This window comes from Ischnura elegans, chromosome X (genome assembly GCF_921293095.1).
Source record: "Ischnura elegans chromosome X, ioIscEleg1.1, whole genome shotgun sequence".
NCBI lineage: Eukaryota > Metazoa > Arthropoda > Insecta > Odonata > Coenagrionidae > Ischnura > Ischnura elegans.
The window spans coordinates 74,893,292-74,919,442 of NC_060259.1; the positions used below are offsets into that span (position 1 = coordinate 74,893,292).

Sequence of the window (26,151 nt, forward strand, 5' to 3'; positions counted from 1 at the left end):
TTCTACATTTTGCTCCTGGGAACGAAATTATTGAAATTTTATTGGTTTTGCGTTTCGTTTAGTATCGAATGCCATCCCTGGTACCCACGCTTTATTCTCCGACTGATGAAAAGATTAGTTTTCACTTTTTAATACATTTTATACTGTTTTTGGAAAAGGCGAGTTTTTTATCTTTTCCATATAATTTTTAGTTTCTACTTTTTAGTTCTGAATCATGTAATAGATTAAAACAGGGTTGTTAAAGAAATTTCTGCCGCAAAAATATAACTGATACCAACTACTGAGATATTAAAAACTTTTTTCCATGTGGAAATTGAGGTCACTAATTAAGAGCACAGTGGAACAAAACTTCAAATAATTGATCACTGAATTTTTATTTTCCACGGAATGAGCGATTGCGCAAAATTTTAAGCCGATCCGACAATAGAAAGCGAGCTGGAATTCAATTAAAATATACCATCCACGAAACAGACAAACAGACGAATCGTGTAAAGGATAAAAAGTCTTAAGTGATTGCGATGAGCGCTGAAGGTGAAAAAAACGGATAGGGTGAGGAGCCGCTAGAGATTCAGCGGTTTCACGCAAGGCTTATATAGCTTGAGCAATTAAGAATAGACACCTTTCAGGGCGTCCAGGTCAGGAAGAAATGATAAATGGAGAGATATTTTGCGGAACGGATAGGTCCAGGCGGAACGGGCAGATCCAGGATATTTTTCTGGGTGGGCACAAGGGTTTGAAATTAAAAACAAAATACAACAATTACTGTAGAAAACATTCTCCTTATTTTGATATGAAAGTTGTTGTTATCAAATCAAATTATTGAGGCTCCGTAATACACAAAATAAAACGAACGTAATAATAACCGTATTAAAAATTTTGTCTATTTTTTAAGCGTTTGGGAGGGGGGGGGGGGTCAAACGTCCCCCTCAAAATCCACCAATGGGTCCAGGAATACATTTGCCCCCGACCAAGGACTTAAATAAAAGCTAGGCGGATCACGCATTTCCTTTTTCTGCTACCGGCTGGTCTCCTAATACCAACGCCGCACGCCAATTCAGACGGTTTGCTGGGTAGTATGTCGATAGGAAAAGCAACGGTAAAGCACCATATACCAGAGAAAAGCCAATTGAAAGGCCATGTCATCAGTCTTGGGGCCGTTTTACACGGGGAACGTCATTGCGCAATCTGATGTACGTACGAAGGCTAAATCAAAATTGCTTCGTGTAAAGCGGTGAATTGCTATAACGCATGCGAGAATGCGTGGATGCGAGACGGCAAATAGCCCCTGCTCTAATTTCAAGCTCGCATTCTCGTTTTTTTCAGCATGTTTTCAGTGCTAACATGCGCAATAATGTGCCCCGTGTAAAACGGCCTTTTTTACATGCCTTATGGCAATGACGCGACGAATTTACGAAGGGAAAAATTGAATGAGAAGTCAAACGGGACTAGATACAGGAGGCCCTATTCCATTAGAGGCATATAGGAGGCTATATAAGGTTGATTTCTGTTGCCACTTCGGTCGCTTTTTAATCGGTTTTCAAATATGACCACGGCACGGCAGTGAGTGTTTTTGCAATTCAACTTTTTACAATATTGCAGTATAATGTTTGCATTTGCGAGGAATAGTATTGAAAAGTGATGAATTTGATAATCACATCATCACTAACGTAAATTTCGGCAAACAACCCTAATTATATCTTATTTCCATGTCAAGCCCGTGCTCATCAGCGACGCGAGTGGCGACTTTTGTAAACACATTAAAATGTGTAGCGGGTAATAACCATAGCCATCCAAAAACAACACATCTGTCGGCCGATTTGAGGATGATGTATTATAATGTTCATAAAAGTCACTCACACTTTGATGGTGGCCTGTTCTGCTGCCTTTGCTCCTGGTGGGCCATTTTTCGATTAATAAAAAATGTCGGTTACGTCATTGGCTTGATTTTTATTTTAACGCAACTTTAGCTCTTCTTCTTTAGGGATAGATTAAGTGATATTTAATTAAATCATCTGCTACACTCATCCTCATCATAAGAGAAGAATCCTAACATTGGTTTCACGTAGATCTCCATTGCGCTCTCCTATCTGTTCCCCTAGACAGAGAAAAAGGCTTCTACAATAGGAAAGGAAGAGGTGGAGAAGCCTTTAATACCGTCACATAAGCACTTAATAATAGTCTAGTCAGTGGGGCAGCGAGGGGGGATTTTGGGGGATAAACCCCCCCCCCCCCAGAGCTCAGAGATATTTTTAAGTTTAATCCATTTTACTTATTTGGATCAGTATTAATTATAGAATAGTGTTAGGATTTATTAAATATTCATCAGAAAGCCGTAAAACCCGCCATTTTGAACCATTATTCTTTTCTTGAGGAGGGCCCCCGCAACTCCTGCTTATCCTGATGGGTATGCAATACCCCACACCCGCAAGTATTGGTATTAGTTGCGCTTAAAACACCCCCCTAGCCTAAATTCCTAGCTGCGCCCCTGAGTCTAGTTACCTAAACGTCAGTGTTGCCCCTAGGACCAAGGAGTTTTTGTTTTGTAGGTTTCACTCCTTTACGTGGTGCCTTGATGGCATGCAACACCTCTTAGCCATAATGCCTCTTAGGCGTGAGAAGCGCAGACCAGTGGCGCAGCGAGGGGGGGGGGCTTTGGGGGATTAAACCCCTCCAGAGCTCAGGGAAATTTTTAAATTTAATCCATTTCACTTAATTGAATTAATGTTACTAACAGAATAGTGTAAATATTAATAAAATATCCCTCAGAAGGCCGTAAAACTCACCATTTTGAAACATTTATCTGAAAATTTTTATAGGGGAATTTTCTTTTTTCCCAGTGTTTTGCACCTGAAAGCCCCTAAATTTTGTTAGCTGCGCCCCTGGCGTGGACAACTGACATTTATGTTATCTCTATCAGGGGCGCAGCGAGGGGGGTTTTGGGGGATAAACCCCCCCCCCCTCCGAGCTCAGAGAACTTTTTAAGTTAAATCCATTTTACTTAATAGGGTACTTTCCTTCATCAAAGAAAATGAAAATCATTCATTGCGATTCGTTGCCCACCATATAAGTATTCATGATATACAAATTATTTGGTTTTATAAATCCCAGTTTAGACGTATGTTAATGGTCAATTTTAACCTCATTTGAAAAAGGCCAGATTGGCACCCATGCGATGCCACTCCACGTGACGTCACAGGGTCCTAGTTTCTATACGAGTAGATAGGAGTTTTACATCGTCTGACATTACCAATGCATGCATGAGGCACAGAGCTCAGGGAAACATCTCTTAATAATCACCTATTAAAATTGCCTATGGTCGGAAAGTTTCTTTCGTTTGATAGGGTATTAATAATCCTTATTTAAGCCAAGCACTACCTGCTAGCAGCCTGCATCATAGCGGTGCTCATAGCCTCGCACCAAGGTGGCCTCACACGGCGGTAGTCGGAACCAAAGTGACGTCTCGCGGGCTTTTTCCAGCATCCATACATATCCGTCGCGTTTTCACGCGCTTAAAAATGTTTACTTTTCATTTAATCGTGAAAAATAGATATAATCATTTAAAAATCTAAAAGCGTGAAATAAATACTTCAGGAGTAATAATCTTTCAATTTAGGGAATAAAAAAATAATAGGAAACCTCCCTATTGGATTAATGTTACTAATTGAATAGTGTAAGGATTAATAAAACATCCCTGAGAAAGCCGTAAAACTCACCACTTTGAACCATTTTCCTAGATTTTATCTGCAGGAGGGTGCACCTCACATTTACCCTGGCAGGTATTCCATACTCCTCAGGCCTCCAGTATTAGTTGCGTCCAAAACCCCCCTAGGCTTAATGCCTAGCTGTGTCCATGATCTATATCCTCTCAGGCTTAGCTTTGTAGAAGTTCTTACTATGATAAATTAAATGATAATTTTTTTGTAAGCAACCAATTTATATTTAGGCACTAGTTTCGACGAGGTATGCTGGTGTCCTTGGATGGCACCACACAGTGGTCCCAAATCGAAAAAAGGTGGCCATAATTCAATTTTTCAAAGTTTTGCTAGGAGTTTTTGAATGTTCTTTTCAGACTGAACCGGTAATGGTCTACATATATGGTATTTCCATTGATTGGAGTGGCTATGGAAATAAACCTTTGCAACTAAAAAATATATACAAAATTATAAGAGAGATTTTGGCGAGCTTTTTTACAATTTGTAACCACCGTGCACAGCTGCGTCGAAAATAGTCATAGCTGTAAATAAATTGGTGGAATTCAACAAAGTTATTCATTTCATTAATGGATTTCATATTCTTCAATTATTTTTAAACCTTGCTAGGTAACAAGGTGAAATAAAAAATTTCCCCATAACAATTACCTATCCTAAATTTATGTACAACATGCACTCATACATAACATGCAGATCAACTGTTAGCTGTCTCCAAATTCCCTAGTATGACCCTCACTCCTATATTATATGCAGGGCACTTACAAAACCTTGACCACCAAAATTCAAATTCTCAGAATCATTAAAATTCTGGTTTCAGCAGTATAATTATTCCACTGATTGAATACCTAAAGATATTGCTATGAAGTACGTACCTAGAATATAATCCTTACATACACTCATTCTTGTTATGTGCATTTTGCATCAAATAACTTGTAATATTTTGTAAAACAACTATGTATGATGCGAGTACATGATACCCGAGTATTTAAAGTAGCTTCAGAGTATTTGGAGTAGCTTCTCTTAATTCTGGTATAAACCACTAGGGGGTAGTCTCTCCTTCAGCCCTCACCCACAAATCAGCCACCGTCAGGACAAAATATTGAGGTTGGGTACAGGGTCAATATGCACTAATAAACAATATAACAAGTGGCTTGTGGATTAAGGCACTCTCTCACCACACAAGTTATTTTATATTGGGGACAGAAGAGGAGGGGGCAAATCATCCATTCAGGAAGACCAGAGAAATTGATTTCATTCAGTTGAATAAATATGCCCCATTGAAAATAATTTGGGAACAGACTCAAAACCAGGCATAAAACAATTAAGACCACTAGGTCAACTCTAGACCCTCACACCATTATCTTACATCCAGACAGGAATTAAATAGTTTTAAAAATGCATTACTTCATGTCCAGTACCCATGCATTTTGTGGCCCTTAATTTCATAACATCTGCAACCAATTAGCCAGAAAAGGAAAACTGATTGCAGTGGTCACCTTAGCCAAGTAGCGTAGCAAGGGGGGGGTCAGGGGGTCCCGATCCCCCCCCTAATATATAAACACTCTTCCTTTGCATCACAAAAGAAAATCAAATATTGAAAAGTCATGAATTTACAAAAGATTTCTTTGAAAAATGAAGTGTTTTGATTATGAAAAGTGTTAAAATTAGTTTCAAACCCTCTATGTACTTAGTACCCTGTTTTTCAAAAAATTTCCCCTGAATGTTTGATCCCACGAAAAAAATTCCTGGCAACCCCACTGTCTTAGGCAATTGAGACTCAGTGAGCCATTGTGTCTCAGATTTTTGTGGCTGATATTTGTGCCTTCTGCCTACTCACCAATGGAGCCATATTCATCATGCACATGCTTTGTGCATGATGAATCTGGCTCCATCACAAACTGAACAATTAATAGAGGTGAACAATGGTGGAAGAATTGCATGAAACCAAAGTAATATAGGTAAATATTGTAGGAATCAGTGGAAAAAATCCCTGATGAAGCAGGATCACCCTACAATGGTACATTACCTAGAAATAGTTACCATTGCTCATCCTATGGAGGTGTATTAGCTAGTAATTTCCCCTGTCACCCTACTGCTCTTCAATAAAACAGAATCATACCAGCCCCCACATGACCTTATAGGTAACAAATGAGAGAGACAATTTCAATTGTGTATGTGTTCAGTGCCAGTGATTGCTCAAGGCTATCACATTTTGCAGGTAAACATTATACTACCAAAACCAATATTTACCTCCCAAATCGGCATGCTTTTCCCCTTACAAGGAATGGAAGCCTTCCATACAGAAAAAAGTATTTTTCCTTACGGTTCTAGTGTTATTTTCAATCCCAAGAATTAAAGTAACCATTACCTAAAGCCATTCATTTTATAGAAATATATCAGCATAACATAAAGCAAGAAATTTAACTGAAATATTTATAGCAGAAAATGATAGCGAGAAATTAGTTTTTAATGATATGGCAGAAACTATTTCAAGATAATTATTCATACATAATTAACAGATATATGCATTCCATTCTTTCCAAAATCTATGAAAAGTTCTGTTCAGTAATCAAAAAGAAAATCAATGATATTTTGTACAATTCACATTTGTGCAGTGACACCTTTTATTTCCAAGCCAAATTTTCCACATTCATGCTGAAATGGCAATTTAATTGTGTATAAATGATTAGCCATTGAAACTCTTGCACTTTTTGCACCACAATTTATGGTTATGACACTAAGTCAGTAGATTATAATCCTTAAAAAAATTCCTCTAAAAGATATGTCTACACACAATTTCAGCTATGAGGTATAAAGATACAAAATTGTTGTTTCTGTTTTTCAACGAAGGATAGACTCATTTTCGTGGACAACAACATAAAACTTCACTTGCCACATAGAATATAATTTTAGAGGTGTATCTCAAACAATTTTTCATGCATATCAATTTATTTTCAAGGATATTAGTTCATAAAACACAAGAGAACCGTGATTTTTTTTAATCAAAGGAGTTTGTTCCAGTATATTTCTCATTCTGACGCATGTAAACCATGCCCAAAACAGACAAGCAGATACACCAAACAGTACTTCCCTTTATAACACTGTGAAGCTGCAACCATTATACAGATACATCAACTTGTGCATGTCGATCTGGCTTCATAGATTTGCAAATTTTTTTAAAGTCTGTATTATATCATAGCTCAAGCCTTCATCCTTAGTCTAATGTAAGCAAGGTTGCACACACCAAACACGAGATGAATAGAACGTATCAAAGACATCATAGCTTGATGGAAGCCGACTGGAAATATGTCTTACTTTCCCACATTTTCGTATTCAAGGCTGAATATGTTTGTATCAAGAATGCTAGAGCTGTGGTTGAAAGACAAACTTCTACTTAGGAATTTTCTGATAGAAGAATTGACATTAAAGATAAAGAACCTCACCAGCTCCTTGTTAAAACCTTGTTCAACAACCTTAAAACAAATGGTATATCACCTGAGAAATACTTTCTGAATATACAATACCTGTGGCAACATGAAATGATAATAGCAGAAAAAAGCATAAATATGACAATAGGCAGACAATGTTCTTCCATCAAATGTATGCATATTACGACATATCATTCTTGTGTATCATTACATGAATATGAGTAGCTATTTTATGAGAATTCAATGAAGTCACAAAAACTCAAGGCTTTTCGGGGAGCCGAGAACAGAAGAAAAACTTCATGGCATACAAACAAAAACTCGACCTTTCCAAGCACATGCAGCTAATAATACGTGAAATGTACATAAATAATTTAAAATTCTTTCGAGGAGGAGTGCTCGGTAAAAGGGAACATGTTAACATGTCCTACTCAAGTTGAAAGCCTGGTTTGCTTGGAAGGCCATACTGTTTATCACAATTGCTTATGCAATAACTTGTGAAAGACCAAGCTATATTCATCAGATAGCAATCCCTTTTTTTTCAAACGATGCGGGGTCATTGAAGCACAACATTTTGTCCAATAAACATGATTATAAGTCTCAGGATCATTTTTTTTCACACAAATAACCAGTGACATTGATTTGATGACCACTGTTACATGAAAAAAATATGCAGAGCATCATCAATTCATGAGAGGGATTACAGATAAATGTGCAAAGCAGCGTACCTTATACGGAATAACACTAAAAATGGGCTCTAAAAGAGCAAACTGTGGTAAAGTGACAATAAAAAAATTGTCCCTACACAGATCTTTCACTTTGTTTCCTTTAATCACCTACAGCACACACACTCACAGCAGACAAACTGAATAAATGTAACCAGTCTTCTCAAAGAGCTTCAATCCAAAACACGTCTCCAAGAATAATCCCTTACCTCAATCGAGGGAAAAAAATTTCCCATGGTGTTTTCGAATATTCCTAATATTTCAACTGATGAACATAATAACTCTCTGGAGAAAAGCATTTGACAATAAAGATTACATAAATTGTGTCATCCCCATAACATCATTTAAAATATGTATTAAAATTTACAAGTATTCAATGGAGAATTAAAAGTTAAAACACACAGGCTCTTAAACTCTGGAACCAGAGCACAATCATTGTGCACATCTGGGCTGCATATGTATTCTTTCAAATACCAGCCATTATTTTTTTCCTTCCTGTCATTTGTTACTGTAACAAGATACTTTTCACCTAACAATTCCTAAAAAAATTTCAATTAAAGGCAGAAAAAGAAAAAGATGTACTCCCCAGAAATGCAAAAATTGTCAGCAAATGGCATTGCTTATGACTTGACCTTGAAAATGCTTCCAGCAATAACTCTTTCTACGTCAATTTTACAAAATAGTGACCATTACCAAAAGCTTCCAGATGATTTTCCTCCGGGTGGATTTTTAACTCTAATAGATGCACGGTGAGTACTATCTTCAGGATTTTCACCTGAGAAAATAAAGACATTCTCCATTAGCCACAAATAGCAGAGCCAAAAACGATTAGAAGGTAGACCCCATCTTACTATGCATTCAACTTAAAATGGATTAATTTTGGGATATGAATAAAAACTTCAATAATTTTGGTAATGATATATGCCAAATGAAAATTTTATAACAAGCAAATGCAACATTTCAACATGTTCAGCACCGCTTCAGTCATAATGACCGAAACATGTACTTTGCCTTCACATTGCTTCAGTAATTATGACCAGAGATTAGCCTTTCTTTTGGCTACTCATAGCATGCCATCGGCCACAACTACTTCAGTGCCGCTTATATGACGTGACCGACGAGGCATGGGTAGTGGAATGCACACGAAAACTAAAATGGCCAAGATCCAAGTATTAAAATGAAAGAAAAAAGAATAACACGTCGGTGCAATGGGCAAATTCGTCTAAATGTATGAGGCAGGGAACACGTTAAATAACCTGATTCCATATCTTAAACTTACGGCACCACCCATTTTTATGGAGTTGAATGAAGTGATTTATTATTGAAAGAGGTTCTCCCTGATACTATGCAAATTCACTTAACAAGGTAACTGTAAAAACAACCCAAAGAACTACATTGAACATTGAAGACATTGTAAATTGGAGATCTACCATAGTTTGCACTTTGAAAACGTAAGAAGTCTAATGTATTCATAAATGCTATAATATAAGATTTCAGAGAATCAATTTTTCAATCAAACTGATACCAGAACTGCAAATCCATAATAATTCAAGAGATGATAAAAAGCATTCATGATGGGCAAGAGGCTATGCCAATAGCTGAACTGGAGGGATATTGAGTGGCCACGGATGTCACTTGATACATTATTATCCCCATATGTATCAATAACCTACATCTTAAGGCATAGCCTTTGAAGGAGAAAACCAGCAGCTAAGGTTCTATGGTGATTAGGGGAACATATAGCAAAAATTAAATCCATGTCTTAAAGTTAAAGGTTATGGTTTATTACCACTCAAGTGACTATATTCATTTTGGCTTGGTCTCTGTAGACATTTAATCTGGAGATTCACGAAATTTTTTGAAAAAGTTTTTAAGGACTATGGCAGCATTTGTTAATAATAAAAAATTACTTGTGGAATGTTCAATTATTAAGTATATACTGTAACGGATAGCCACTACCTGCTAAGTGCACATGTATATTATGTTTTTTTTTTAAATTCGCGGGCACTGTCGAATTCCGATGAGTCGGCATTCACATCTAATTTTGAGCTCCGCACGCCGCTGAACCCTAGAGAGGGTATAAAAGGTGCAGATGTGAGAGTGAAAAGGGGAGACGGAATAGACAAGGAGTAAAGTGGACTGATGGGCCAATACAGTGGGAAGAAAGTGGTAGCATAGGAGAGGGAAGGAGACCAGAGGAGGAGGAATCGGCACCATGGAGCTGTGGTCACCCGGCTGTGTTGAGTACTGTTCCCCCCGAAGTGAAATTCCCCATCCCAGTGAATGTGTCATAGGCGGGATTGTACTATTGGGTGTGGTTTTTATACTTTTCTCTGCCCTAGACGGAAGAGGGCGGTTTATTCATTTAATTTGTTTTTTCAAGTCTTCTTTTTGTTTTGTCCAGCCAAATTGGTTGATCTTGTTGACCCAATAAATTGTTTTGTGATAATGTAAGGTGGCTACCCGTCTCTTATTAATCGTAGTCACATGCGTATATCCCTCGCGGGTGATCCCAAGCACCTACCGGAGATTTGTCATTTGGTTTATACATATTTCCTTTTTAAAAATAATAATCACCTCCTTTGGGCGAAGTTGGTGTGGGAAGAGAGGGCCCTTTGGACGGCAGGTTACAATACACTCCCATTCGAATTCTAGATATTAATGAATCCCCTGAGAGAAAATTCCATTAAGAATTTTCATAAATATGCATCTTTTCAAGAGCAAACTATGAAAGTTGCTTTCAACAAATACACTTCTCGCTCTGTGGCAAAAACAAGTTGGTAGGGTTCTTGATCAGAGGATCGGTGCCCCTGAGCTAGTCATTATCTGAGCAGATGTATCGCGGGCAATTGCCATGAGGGAATAATTTGAGAGAGCAGCCATAACTAACACCAAGTATAAAATAATATAGGTATGCAGGATCAGTCATGCATATTCCCGAGTTGAAATTCAAAATTGAAGTCAAAACTGAGCCATAGGGTATTACGTATAATTTTCCAAAAAGGTACTAGCAAATATAAGGCTCATAGATTAGATTTTACAGTTCTGGTATCTGCTGTACCTTGAGAGGCATTATCGCTACCAATTAATTTGTTGAAATAAGGTTTTTTAATAATGCTTTTAAAGGAAAAAATATTCATAGTACACGAGACTTGTTGAAAACAGGCTTATAATTAACATAATTTACAATTAGATCAAATAATTTAAATTAATTACATAAGTATATTTTATGAAAAGTATAATAATAAATTTTAAAAATCCAAGCAGCAGTGTCATCACAACTACAAGGAGCAATGGGAAAAATGATTATAGTAAATTCATTTTAATAGGTAATCCATCTCAAATACTTTATCTACCACATGCATTTCATGATATCAGGATAACATGTAAAGGGGCATATTGCTGAAAAATTAATCAAGAACATACTCCTAAACTAAATCTAAGTTGACATGACATCACTTAAATTTTTATGCAAGCATTTCAATGAAGAGGGTAGGTTAGCACATTTTTTCCACAAATTTTGCTTTGACAGAACACAATTTGCCATGAAAAGTTTGGCTTGCATGACAAGTCAATGAAGTTCTACGTAAAATGCATCCATAAGGAGGCAAATTATCATTTCATGATAAGAATTGGTATTGTGACACCATGGGGCATTCAAAAAAGACATGAGCAACATCTTCAATTTATCAAGGGAGGAGTATTTCATGCCTCTTCATCTATACTAATTTTGATGATCTACCACAGCGAAATGGGAAAGCATAAGATGTATTGAGCCACAGGGCACTTTATTTTCCATTGGAACTGCAACCTGTCTTCCTATGGAGAAAATAATAGTTTAAAAACATTTAGTTTACAAACTTTTTGACCCCATAAAATTGACCAAATATTATATGCTTAGTAAAATAATGGGCTTAAATAATTCCCAACCACATAATATCATCAAAAGAGGGAGTTAATACTATTAAAAGGAAGTAATACCCTCCATTTATATTGTATTAGTCAAGCAGAGGATGGGATTTGGATCCTCAAGGTACATAGTTGGAGAATATGTGACTAATAAAGTTAACTGTGGAATGTGTAGAACAATATTTTTTTCTGTGTCCATGTGGAGGCAGAGCAAAAGAGAGCACATCAAATTACTTCATAAGACAAAGGAGTTTTAATCATCCCTCATTACTTTAATTTATTTGTATCCTAATTTGTACTACTACTAGGATACAAATAAATTACTCATACCCTATTGGAATATTCAATTGCGTTCAATTAAAAAGTGACAAATTTCAATTGAATATGAGGGAATTCAATTGAATATTGGCAAATTCAATTCAAACAGCAGATTTTTTCCAAGAGGGTAGTAGCGATCAAAGAAGTGATTTTTTTCTCCCTGCAGTTCCTTTCATTGCAATTAAGGACTGTAATATGAAAATTGGTTGAAAATAATAATTTTCTGAATTCCCAAAGGTATAAAGGCACTGAAAATTTACACCCGATTAATTCATACTTTATACACATTCTTAAGGCAAAAAGTTTCTTAATCAATACATGCAGAAATACAGCAATGCATATTGGTGTCAAATATAAGGTTTAATAGTTCATGGGCCATAACACTCAATTTGGAAATGATTCTTACAAAAGTAAGACAGCAGAGAACAAACAGGCACTTACTCCTCCCATTTTCCCAGTTTTTCTTCACATTTGAACATAAATGGATCATATTACTATTGGCTAATTGTGTTCCACAAGCCAAAGAGCAAAATTTCAAAACAGACATAAAAAGAAAGGTGAGAAACATATTTAAATAATGGAAGTGAAAACAGGCAATCAATTAATCTTCAGGAAATAACATAAAAAGCCAGAATAAAAAAGCCAGCCACCACTATTCTCATAACGGGATTCAATAAATGTTAATTATGCATTGATGCATCATTATGGCAAACTATGGTCTTATTATTGCCAAAGAATCCATGGAAAAACATGCCCAAACAGGCATTCACAGGGATAGGATATTAAGAGAGGAGCCAAAACCATCTCAGGACCCACACAGTACATAAAAGTCCATAGGACATCCATAGTCGCACCCAAACACTGCCATCTCCGCAAAAATCTTCCCCAGCAGATCACTTAAAAATCATCTAGGTTAACATGTATTTTAAATGGTCAAAAATCCCTCACCTACCTAAAGTAAAACCTCTTCTTGAAATTTGCTTTTTCATGAGTTATTCCACTAGTACATATCATTTACATATAATACCTAATATCCTCATTTCCTAGCAAAATTATCCTGCTTCAATCTGTTCTAATGTCCACTGACGTAGTCTTACTCATTATCCATATTTTATGCGCAGATTCAAAACCTAGGTACCTCCTTGTCTCCGGCCTGGCACTTGCAATCTAAATATCTCCAATTGCCTAGCATGAAGTCCAAGGGCATATAAAATGGAGTACAAATAATAATAGCCTGATTTTATGTTTAAATAAGGCAATATTTATTGTTCCCAGAATAAAGGTCTATTATTCAAACAAAAATAATTATGACCAATTACTGCTGAACATACAAGCAATAGCAAAAGTGAAGGATATAGGAATTGATTTTCCAGTTGTGAAAATAAACAATTCACCGAAATTATTTCCAGATCTATTATAACTTGGTAGTCATTCACATTCAATAACGAAAAAATAAGGCATTTGCATACAAATTTTCCTGTCGCTTTTATTTATATCAGCAATTTACAATTTCTATTGGGTGAGAAAAAATAGTTTTTCAATTACCAGAGCCCAAAACCTTCACCGGAATTGAATGTTTCCCAAGACCTTAATTCAAACTTGGATCCGCTGAATTTATACCCATCATTTAAAATATTTTTATCTATCAATGCAAACAAGATTTTTTATTTAGTGCAATTCTCAAATTAAGGTGAAATTGGCAATAATTCCATAAAAGTTTACTCTAGCCTGCTTTCTTATTAACTTAATTACTGATTTCATCCACTTTTTTCCACACTACACAATGATTACAGGACTATTACCACCAGCAAAGGAGTGGCTAATAACCAAGTATATTCAGAAAAGAGAAAAACATAAAAAGGAAAAAATAAATAAAACTAATATTGGCCACAATTCTGGTATGAATAGCAACAAGTGCACCAAATCAATAATCTATCACGTAAAAGTTATTGTAAGAGGAGACTGCATACACATTTCTAAATTTAAAACGCACTTTTAAAAAAATCCCTAAAAATTACAGCATCCAAGTGACAGCTTAGTAGGTACTACATACGCATTGATATATGTATTCTCCATCCAATTCCTCATGGGAACAAAAAAAAATTGTTAATAGTTTTTCAAGTGCCAATGTGGCATATTGCATATACCGATGGTGGAAAGTGTTTTAAGTTGCAGCCTCTTTGCTCTGAATACTTAGTCTCTTTATAAAAAAAAATAAGCTACATAGCTTGCAAAGGCAAAACACACAATTTACCTTAATTTACAATATATTTTACCTACTCTTCATAACACAACCTTGAGGTTAAAATATAGTCAATTTAAGTATACTGGGACTGACCACGGTGATAACTTTACTGAGTCATCCGCTATGCACAATTTGTGCGAAAAATCCACAGAGAAAAAAATCATTGGCCTTGACCAGGTTTCAAACCTTGATCTCACAATTTCCAGTTGAGTGCTTTAGCCAGTTAAGCTACTGAGGCTTCATTCTCCTCTGTGGAAATTTGAGGACTATACTGGACAAGGAGGTATGAACTGCTGAGCATATGATGTGACAAGCAGTCCAAATCGTGCACACACCATCACAGCTGGAGAGAAAATCCCAAACTATGAACACATAGAGGTGTTTGCTCTTGACTAAATAAATATGTGGGGAGAGCCAGGCTCAAAACCTGGTCAAGGTGAATGATTTTTTCTCTGTGGATTATTCGCACGAAAAAATCAATTTTTCTGATCTCATCCCAAGAATTATTGAAATTCAAAATTATCAGTTCAAGATTGTGTGGCTTATTTGAAATAAAAATATTCAGCAGTATTTACAGGGGCAGAGTGAATCGATTTTTTCCAATACAATGATTTGATCAGAGGTGGATTACGATCATTGTTTTGGGGGGGTTCACCACTTCCCTCCATACTTTCACCGTGGTATGCAATTTCTCTCCTCAATAATGCATCTGAGGTGAGAAGACAGGTTGCTTATAGATATTCATCAATTTTTTTAAATGTTATTTTTCAGCTGGTAAAATAAAAAATTCTGTCATCAACATCAGTTCTGAATATGTTTTCTATTCAATCGACCAGCAGTTATGTACATAGCATGTATAGCTTCTTTCTTTAAGATTTCAAAAACTATTTCTCTCAATAAATTTTCTGGCATTTATGTGCTTTCAGTAAATGGCATGATTGTAACCTCACTAAGTTTTACACGAGGGGTATTTGTTTTGTTGCAATAATAAAGAAATATCAACAGAATCCTATATGAAGTGTAATTAAATTAATAGATTCCTTAACATTCAGTAGCAGTTTTCTGTACAGTGATACTAACATCCATTTTTTTCATTCATTGGCCGCAGTAAATAGCAAATTTCAGAAATGGACATTTTTATGAATTTCATTTCATGAATAATCACTGGTAAACACATTTAAAGTAGCATACACACCCCTGTCTTTCCTCCACCAAATATGAAATCATGAAAAAGACAAATGAATTCTGATGAAAATTCCTCGACCATTCATGCAAACAGGATTTTAATGGGTACCCATGGACAGATGCTTTGCTTTGGTAGACATTTAGAAACATTCATAATTGCAAGAAGGGTTCTTTGGGAAAAAATTAAGGAGCTATACATACATACATGCTTTGGGTAAGAAAAGCTGCATAAAGAGCGTTTTCATTTCCATTAATTTTCTTTGAAGGTCTCAAAAGATTTTAGAAGAGAAAAGGAAGTTCTGACACCATTATATTTTTTTCATTACTGGGCATCCTAAAAAACCAGTGCAAAAAAAATTTAAGGAAAAAGAACATTTCTTGGACAGGTATTAAATCTATTATCTCATTAGCTGAAAATCTTTATGCCATTCCAATTCTATGAGGCTCAGGAAAAGAGCAGGTGCAGGCATGAAGAAATTGACTCTGAAGAACATTTATCTACAGTTATAAAAATAAATTTGCAAGCAATTCTTTCCGATAAATTTTAACAAGGCTCATTCCAAGGGATCAACTAATCTAATTCATTCTTCAGTCAACAGACACAATCAAAACACTCAATGTGGCAATGCAAACTCACTACAATGATTCTATTCTGGTACTATAATGGTATGTTCATTTCCAAGCAAGTTAACACCACTAATGCACACAAAACAACGTTGAGTAAGAGACACTGGTGCCCAGTAGGTACCAGCTTCGTAAAAGGCAAACATCTTGAGGACATCAATAGCCTTCAGCAAGGAATTGCCAACTCCCTGTAATGACACTGCCTGTGCATCTTTTCCTACGCACTATTTCAAACAACAGGACGCATCTATGGCAACATACATATCACCTTACACGTACTAAATGTATTTTTACTGGTGATGCAAGGCCATTGATGAAAAAAATTTATAGAAATACAAGCATAGCTGGCACACCTAATACAAGCAAAAGAATATCATAAAAAATAATGAAATTTATAATGAAAATATCAGCATTTATGAAAAATAATCCATGAAACTACTAAAAAAATTATGTATGTAATAAACTATAATTTCTTGAGTTTCTGTTCTTGTGGAGATGAGTTCTCTTTCACACAAGATGGTTCAAAGTGTTTGTTTATGGATTTTGGCAGATTAAAAATGGGCTAGAATAAGATAAAGATAACGTTGAAATATCAACTTTCGCCCAGAAGGGGAGTATTACTTCTTGATCAAATGCTGTTTGAGTGGGAAAGTTTACACCTGCTAGAGATTTCCTATACACATTTTTCAATTGGATACTGATAGAACGCTGCTACCCAAGTTGAAAAGACGATATTTTACAAAATTTTGGGTATAAAATGAAAACAATAGCCAATGTGGGTTGAGCCTTTGTATGCATATATGTATAGCTATCTTGGTAGACTTTGCTCCTCTGTACTTCAAACTTGAAGCCTACAGAACAAAATCTATAATTCTATGATACCTACGAATGATAAAATTTCTAAGACATTTTTCTCCACTCAAACATCTATATGCATTACGCTATGTTTTTTCAAAATGAACTTTGTAAAGAAATATTTTTTAAATTTCATCCATGGAAAAATTTATACCAGCATAATTTTGCAAAAAATATCTTGCATAGCAAATATCACATTTAACCAGTCCTTCCCAATTAATTTTCAGGTTAAGTGAGTAATTATTCAATACTGATTTGTATGAATCGTCTCTTCCTAATTCTCTCCATTTTATGTCGAGCAGAAACCATATAAAAATACACTCCAAAATAGCCTGGGAAAAAATTAAAATTTACATGAGAAAACCATGAAAACTAGGATTTTACAGGATCTGAAACTATGCAGTCAACCTACCAGCACCCACCCCTAATGTATTGGTATAACTGGGCAAGACCAGGAGCAAAATCTCAACCTTGATTGTGATTAAGGAAAATGCAGATCCAGAGCTCAATACATTTTTTAAAAATTGGAATACAAACAAATGGTACCCTTTCATTTAATAGGTAATGAAAATTCTAAAGGCTAGGTAACTATGTATCTTCTAGTACTGAAATAATGGAGCCAGACACACACTGGTGAGTTCAAATCAATGTCGAAAGAGGAGCTATGCAATTTCATCCATATAAGGGTACAATTTAAAATAGCTCAGGTATATGCAGTAAATTTTAAGGCTTATACTATTCTTTGCGCTAAAAAAATTCTTACTAAGACAAGCAAGTAAACACACATCTCAGGCCCAAAACTGAAACGTTAACATTACCCTCCCAAGCTGAAGTAACTGCTGCTGACACCGTAATTGCCAAGAATAGCCCTTTTGCTAAGAATTGTTGAAAATACTTTTAAAAAATTCCCAATGGCGATTAGAATTACTGATGGCACTCTATAGGTAGCTTGATTGCAGAAGCGTTATCTTCCTAGATAAAATGAAAATTACAAGACATTGCCTCTAAATCTGGTAAATACATAGTGATATTAAAAATGATTTAAAATAAAAATCTGACAGTTGGCAAGTAATCTTTACAACTGAGGTACAATCAAGTTATTATCTACTCTAATAAACAATCCACAATGAGCAACCTACTCAAAATTAAGTATGTATCTCTAAAATGAAAATCACGTGTGTAAATGTGTACTGTGTCCATGGTACAAATGGTTTCAATATATGAAAATCTAAAAGCATAGCGTGATGAGATGTTCTGCTGCCAGTTTTCAGGATAAATATAATAATATTTTCACTAAGCATATTAAAGCCTTTTCACCATACTGCTACATTCATTCTTTCACCTAGCATCTACACTTGGTGACGGGAAAATGCCTGCAAAGGGGTGAAATATCTAGTCTGGCTCAACACTATCAGACACTACATTCACGTTGTCATTTATGTACGCTCATTTGGCTCTAAAGGCACTACAATGCTCACTGTTATTACTGACTCAAAGGCCTAAGAACTGCACACTACGAATCAGCCTAAGAGATGGCAACCCTTCGAATGGATGTCCTCCAGATATTTTTGCTCTGTGTGGGTATGCTTACTGCTAATTGAAAATGTTGTGTCCTGAAGATTACGGCTGCCAGCTTTGGTCAGAGGGCGACTGTGAGCATCACCAGGTGTGGAGCACGGCGTTTCGTGAGTCCCAGCCGCCAACACAATGTGATCCTCCGAACCATTCTGCTCGTGGCTCGTGTTGAGTGATATTTTGTGCAGCGAATGGGCAGTGGCCGACACCATGTGATCCTCCGACACCGGCATTGCATTCCCAGATGGTGGAATTCCATCTACATATGGCTTCTCCTTCAGATTCTGCAATAGATCAAGAGATCAACTTAGTAAATGATTCGTGCTGAATAGTAAATGCTTAGTAAATGAATTGTGTGCTTAGTAAATGAATTCCTGCTGAGTAAAAGCTTTGTAAACTTCAACAGAATGATTTATTACACAATGATGATTTGGTCAAAAAGTTGACATCATTTCATTTAATTAATTGCTCCAAGTAAAGAAGATATTGCATAAGATAAGTAAATAGATAAGCTTAGTAGTGGTATTACTGGCAACAGCCCCGTTACTGACAACAAAGAAAGTTAGGACATAGCATTCACATTAAGAACAGCTAACTAATTTTACAAAAGATCATTAAAAAATATTCAGTTACACAAACATAATGAATCATATATTATGAAGAAAAGATAAATAGAGAGAAATATCAGGTGTCCATCATAACCACCTGATGATGTCCAATGTTCCATGAGACTGAGGCCGTGTAATAAATCATTCTGTGAAAGTTAACATTTTTTTCCTTGTTGGTTCAACATGAATGATAGATTCCGCAGTGTTACAGCAGATAACCATATAATTTTAGCAAATGATTTAAATTATCCTTGTGATTTCATTTAAAAAATTCAGCCGGGCTTTGCACCAGCTGATGCTTTGTAAAGGTGCCAAAATAAAAAAACTTCTTGTTTTCATCGTCTGAAAAAAATGCTTTTATTTTTGTTCTGGTGATGAAAAACATGTCATTTCTTAATAAATTTTTTTTAAGAACAACTGAAAGTTATTGCAAATTCAAGTATGCAATTTTCTTCTAAAAGAAGCAGTATACTAAATCAAGTTTCCAAACTTCACAAGAGCATAATTCAGTTTGCTCATAATACCTATATACTTTTAGACCACTTTTTTAAAGCAACTATGCTGAACTCTTTCTGAAATCAAAATTTTCAGTTCATAATTTTAATTATTTTTGTATAAGTCAATATTTAAATATAGAGACACTTTGCACACAAAACTGCTGTGTTTCTCATGCATTGTAATTCTGTCCATTTCAAATTTCCAACATAATTTAATGAAAAGACGGATTGGATAAAAATTATTCCATCTCATAGCTTATGATTGAAACAGAAACTTGACCCACTCTTATGCTTAAAAATTATTATAGTGAAGAAAGTAATAAACATAAATATTGCCTTAAATGTAAAACCTTGTAAATCAAAAATTTCATAACAATTAGATTTTTATGCCACTAGTAGTAGTATATCGTACAACACAGCTGAAAAAAATTCATCTAAAATTGAATTGAATGAATGTAAAAACCATAACAGTTATTTGAATGTTATATAACAAAAAATAATCAGTTTTTTGTTCACACAATAAATTTTGATATTTAAGATTTACGAGGTTTTACAGTGATAGTGATGGAGTTTAAGGTGATGATATGTAACCGAGGGCATACCCAGGGAGGGGCAGGAGGGGGCAGCTGCCCCCCCGAGAAGCAAAAATTGCAAATGTCTTTAAGGAAAATAATATTTTTTCAAGCAAATAATTTTAAAAACTAATAAAGAGCTGTTACAGTTTCCTTAAAATGTTGATTTCATTCGCCTTTTCCATGCTTAAATCTTACCTACAACTTGAACAACCACAGTTTTCCCCCCCTAGTTTTGATCCTAGGTATGCTCTTGCATGTAACTTTTTTCTCCTTCACAGTTATGATTGCAAATTGAATTTATGCACATATTGTGTATTATGTATTATGTATATGAATCCATGTTCATATGCATTGTGTATGTCTTGACGAAGCCTATACCTCTTAATATTTGCAATGGTTTTCTGGACAATTCTTATTATTATTACCATTAATTCATCAAAATTCAAGCATTATTCTCACCTCATCCCTATCCTTGACCAATTGATACACAAATGGTGGATTCACGGGAGTTGGAACAAATCTTCCAAAACCGTGAACAGCCTTCAAGTCTCCTTCATCAACACACACTCGTCCATTTACAATCACATATTCTGGTACTCCATGACACTCCATCCCCTGCAAAGGAAATTATGATGAATTTTCCAAATTTTTAATAACTGCTCATATTGTATGAAAAATGAATCTCAATTACCTCAAAAATATTAAAGTCAACAGCATGATGGTGAGTCTTCGCAGAAATAACTCTTGTCTTGCTTGGATCCCAAACTACAATGTCAGCATCTGAACCAACAGCAATACAACCCTATAAAACATAAATTATTCAGTATACATGGAAAAACTACGATGGCTTACCAAATAACTTTTTATGTGGGAGAAAATAAAATGATGACTTACCTTTCGGGGATAAATATTGAATATTTTGGCAGCATTGGAGCTAGTAACAGCAACAAAACGCTTAGGGTCCATCAAACCAGAATGAACACCTTTCTCCCAAACAACAGACATACGGTCCTCCACACCATTAACACCATTAGGGATTTTCGAAAAGTCATCCTTTCCTAAAGCTTTTTGGGACTCATTGAAGGTGCAATTATCACTGCCAGTAGTGTGAAGAGCACCGCTATAAGGAGTAATTACAAAGAATTAATTACTTTTGTATTCTCTGGTATGTATTAGCAGAAATAAAAATTGACAACCACACGGCAATTTCCCATTTGTAATTCGGTAAATATATTTTTCTGTAGATGGCGTCAGTGGCGTAGCCATGGGGGAGATCCAGGGGGTCCAGACCCCCCCCCCCCCCCCCGAAATATAAAAACAAAATTATTTTCCTTCATAAAAGAAGACAAAATATTGAAAAATCATGAATTTACAAAATATATTTTTATAATTTAACAAATGAAGTTATTTCGATCATGAATACTGTTGAAATTAGTTTAAAACCCATTAATTAGAACCATGTTTTTCAAAAATTTTCTCCCCTGGTTTTGGAACCCCCCCGAACAAAATTCCTGGCTATGCCACTGGATGGTGTTTACCTCTCCTTAATTACATGAGAGCTCATATTTTAGGAGGAAGCAGCCGTCACAAAACCAAAAATGTAACAACAATGGAGTTGCACAAATTAGGGGATGAAGACTGAGAACTTCTTCATAATCCAGAAACCACATTCTTCGAGATACCAAATTGAATGACAAGATCTAAATTTAAAGCCACAAAATTATCCTCGCTACGACATGACACATCAATCTTAAAGACAAGCACAAAAAGCACCCAATCGCTTCATAGCCACTTCAAAAATTATGCACATAGCTTCTACTGGAAGGATTTAAAGTTTTTAAGGATTAAGGATGAGAAATTTCCCTAATAGGAGAGCAAGCTCTCTTTGAGGCTAAGGAGATAACTCTCCGTGCCCCACTACGCCATGCACCACCACCAAGGATAAAGAAATAAACACAACTTAAAAGACATTTCACAGGATGGAAAGAGCTACCTCAAAGGAAGTAGCACAGAAAGATTCCGAGATGAGGATAATGTACAAATACTCCAATATGTAACTCCATGATGAACGATTTATTTGTGATATAATACTTAACAGGTATAATGCCTCTCCCTTTTTGGGTCATAATTTGTCTTTTTTGGTCTCTAATTACAGCATTTTCCTGCTTCTCAAGCATTACAAAAATTTCATCTGAAAAAAGTAGCTGCATAAAATTTTCAAATGCGAGCTACAGAGACATGATCAACAGGGCCTAATCTATATACTCTAAATATTTCAAAACGATGGCAATAAGTTTTAAGTAATATCCATCACCAAAAACCACCGGTTGAGCCGAAGGTATATACAAATATCCCTGCCTCATAAGATGTACACAATACCATGTGTCAACCTGTAATGCAACTGTTACAAGAGTCGTTAGAGGGTGCAGTTTACATATCGTGGTTCATTATGAAAACTTGAATGAATTATGAATGATTATAGGTCACTTAAATAAGAAATAGTAATCAATTGAGATTTAGAAAACCAAATTAAATTTTCTTTCATAAACAATTAATTATTCTCTAAAAATAAATGCAAAATTCATAAGCAAAATTGCCATCAAATTATGGTTTCTAATTTAGAAGTATGAGCAAGAGATTGGAGATGAACTTATGGAAAAATAACAGTTTAATCAATTTTATAAGGGACTCCACAACTACAATTAGATGCTGAAAAACATTTAGCAATTTGAAATTCTTCCACGTGGGCATCAAGGTATGGGTATGATAATAAAATGAGTACCAAGGAATCTGAAATGAGCAAAATTCAAGATTCATCCGTCCAACCTCATAGAAATACTGAAATCTCTTTAAAATTTGCACATATGTGAGGTCTGTCTCATAGATATTGATACATACATTGAATTTGCAGAACATGGACATACACATCGATGCAGGGCACATCATGATGCTTTACGAGAGGGGATGCAATTGTCACAATCCGCTCCTTAGCCATGGCTTTATCATTTCTTATACCAATCATTCAGAACAAGTCAATTGAAGTGGTCCAATATTTTAACAATGTGTGGTTAAGCCAATAAGCTAAGAAAACTGCTTACTTTATCATTCAACCCCATGAGATGCCAAAAACCTGTCAACAGTCAATTTTAAACTGCGTGTCTACTTTCATTCAATTGTTACTAGAGTCACCAGATGAAGCAGTTTCATGCCATGTAATATGGTGTGCTGTAAATTGATCAATTAAACAAAAAAATAGGACTTCATCAAGACTACAAAAATGGATTTAATTAGCATTCATGCACACTACTTTTCTCAAATAGGTTCAGAGTTCATTGGCACAACTATTGCCAAACTATTTATCCAATTTTTTTTCCAAAAAAAACATGAAGCTAATAGTTGACCTAAGATGTAAAAGCACACTTACATAGATAATACAAAAATTATTGATTTTGTAAAAAAAGGTGATTTATCTTACTGATGAAGAAGAACTTGCATAACACAGCAGGGCTTTGTAGTTTAATGGCCAACAAAAAATAATACATTTGAGGTATTTTATATGCAATGTAAGACATAATAACACCCCTAATGTTATCCCTCAGATAAAGAACTTGAAAAAAAAAAGTCACCACGAGAATAAATTTTTTTCAAATTCTAAAACATGCACATTTTTATGAGGACTAAGTTAATTCAGAAGGCAGAATGTTCCCTTATTACCCCATTCATTTTAAGATTTATATCAGCTTTACTACACCAAATCATTTCTCTATTTATTTAGCATTCTCCAAGCCAGGCAAATGAAAATAGATTCCTTCATCAGCCAGTGCATCCTACCATTCCACAGCCTACACAACCTCTTTCGCCATCAACTATGAAAAGCAAATTTGGAAATTAATTTCTTCCAAGGGATAATTCTTGTATGAAACCTTGTCTGGGAACGGAAACGTTCAAAATCTCTGGCCATAAAGGCCGTTTTACACGGGGCACGGAATTGCGCAGGTTAGAGCTGCATTTATTTCCAAAATGGAGTGGAATTGCGCGAATGCATGGACGAAATTAGAACAGGGGCTATTTTGCCGTCTCGCATCCACGCATTCTCGCATGTGTTCTAGCAATTCGCCGCTTTACACGACGCAATTTTGATTGCGCCTTCCCACGTACGTCAGATTGCGCAATTCCGTGTACCGCGTAAAACGGCCATGAGACAAGAGAGGGCACTTACGATGAGAGCAGCTTCATTAAGTGCACTGGGGTCGTGGGGTCAGGGCGCAGGGGAGGACTCGTGACATGAGCGGCCGCGTGACTCCAGCACGAATTCCAGTACATCCTGCCATCCGTGCCCAGAGACGAGGCCAACGCTTCTCCAAATACCACCACGCCCTTTGACTGTTTAGCCCCGATCGCATCACCGGCCGGCCTGCCCATTACTCGTACCACATACAGTGGGCAGTTCACCTGGCGAGAGGAAATCCCGCCCAGTTCGCAAAACATACGCTTCTCTCCTCAATATGGGTTATATGCACTAACCTAGCAAGTTTCTCCCTTGCTCCTTGTCATACACACATTCACACACATATATACAGACCAATAGATTAAACAGCTAAGGAGGCAAGTGATTACAGGGAAAATGAAAAGTGTCCATAGAGCATCATCGGAGAATTCAATGATGCAACACATTCCAAATTCCAGTAGTATTACAGAGCAGCAAAAAAGTTAAGTGGCATACAGCATTAACTATGAAATTTTCACATCTACATACACAAAACTCATATCTGAGAGTAGTGGTTATCTCAATTAGTTCAAAATTAGCAGTAAAAAAAATCAATGCCCCAAAAATCCATTGATAGGAATAGAGAAGGTAATAACAGCAAACTATGGAAATTAAACAGTAGTTTTTAGATTTGAGAGATAATATGTTAATCAAATTTTTAATTGGGATTAGCCAGTGGGGTAAGAGGTTTAAAATGGGCTATGTTGGGTGCAAAACTCTACGAGACATTGGTTAAAGAAATAAATACAGATTAAAAGGAAAAGAGAGATATCAGAGGGATAAATGCCCAAAAAGGGGAAAAATAGGCCTCCAATGTAATTATTACATTAAAAATCAAAGAGAATGCAGTTACATCTAAATAAAGAAGTTTGCTTTGAAAGGGCCAAATGTGGTGCATTTATGATGTAATTAATTATAGCTGGAGAGAACTTTCTTCCAAAGGAGAACTTCATGATTTTTCCTAAGTTTTAACCTAAACTCACCAGATGAACCTTAGCTCATTTGAAACGAATGATCTTGTTTTGTTTTTTTTATTATAACGCCTAGCAATTGAATCAAATAATGACTGCAATACTTTACTTTACCAAAGCCACCCACAGCTGAAATCTAATCGAACTAAACAGTCCAATAGTCTCATTGAGGTGGTAGAGAATAAAACTATGAAAACAGAAAGCTTTCATTCTAGCATTCATGAGAATTGTCAGCTACACCTTGTGAATAACCTGAGCAATAAAAATTTTCCCTAACATTCAAAATAACCAGAATGTAAATTTAAAAAATGGGACATCAAACCTTATTTCTGGCAAAGTATCCACACCTATTGCAATTACTGACCTTGGTGGCATAAGGTAAGGGCCTAACATTCCAGAACAAAATTTGTACGATTGAATCGTGTCCATGGAATATGTAAATCCATACCAAAGGTTTGGAGCACGATTATTAAAAAAGAGGATTCTAAAGTTGGCTTGGCTCAAATTTTCACTTATCATTAAATCGCGAAAAATAGATATCGTCATTTAAAAATCTAAAAGCATGAAATGCATACTCCAGGAGTAATAATCTATTGATTTAGGCAATAAAAAAATAATAGCCCCAAAACCTCCTTTGACAGGCACTTTTCTTCCTTTTTTTT

At 35.7% G+C, this 26,151-nt stretch overlaps 1 protein-coding gene across 6 annotated transcripts in view; it reads right to left on the bottom strand.

The window, feature by feature from the left end:
- Positions 1-6,298: 6,298 nt before the first annotated feature.
- The window catches only part of LOC124171937 (dihydropyrimidinase), a 212,517-nt gene continuing 192,664 nt past the window's right edge, over positions 6,299-26,151 (bottom strand). For 3 of the 6 annotated variants that reach the window (XM_046551375.1, XM_046551373.1, XM_046551378.1), the window contains 5 exons: positions 21,146-21,371; positions 20,943-21,053; positions 20,711-20,866; positions 18,588-18,855; positions 6,299-8,635 (listed from right to left, as the gene is read on the bottom strand). In XM_046551375.1, the coding sequence (XP_046407331.1) occupies positions 8,550-8,635; positions 18,588-18,855; positions 20,711-20,866; positions 20,943-21,053; positions 21,146-21,371 (847 nt within the window). In that variant the 3' untranslated portion in view covers positions 6,299-8,549. Of the gene's footprint in view, positions 8,636-18,587; positions 18,856-20,710; positions 20,867-20,942; positions 21,054-21,145; positions 21,372-24,470; positions 24,704-26,151 lie in introns of all 6 variants that reach the window. The other 3 variants (XM_046551374.1, XM_046551379.1, XM_046551377.1) reach the window with 2 other exon arrangements.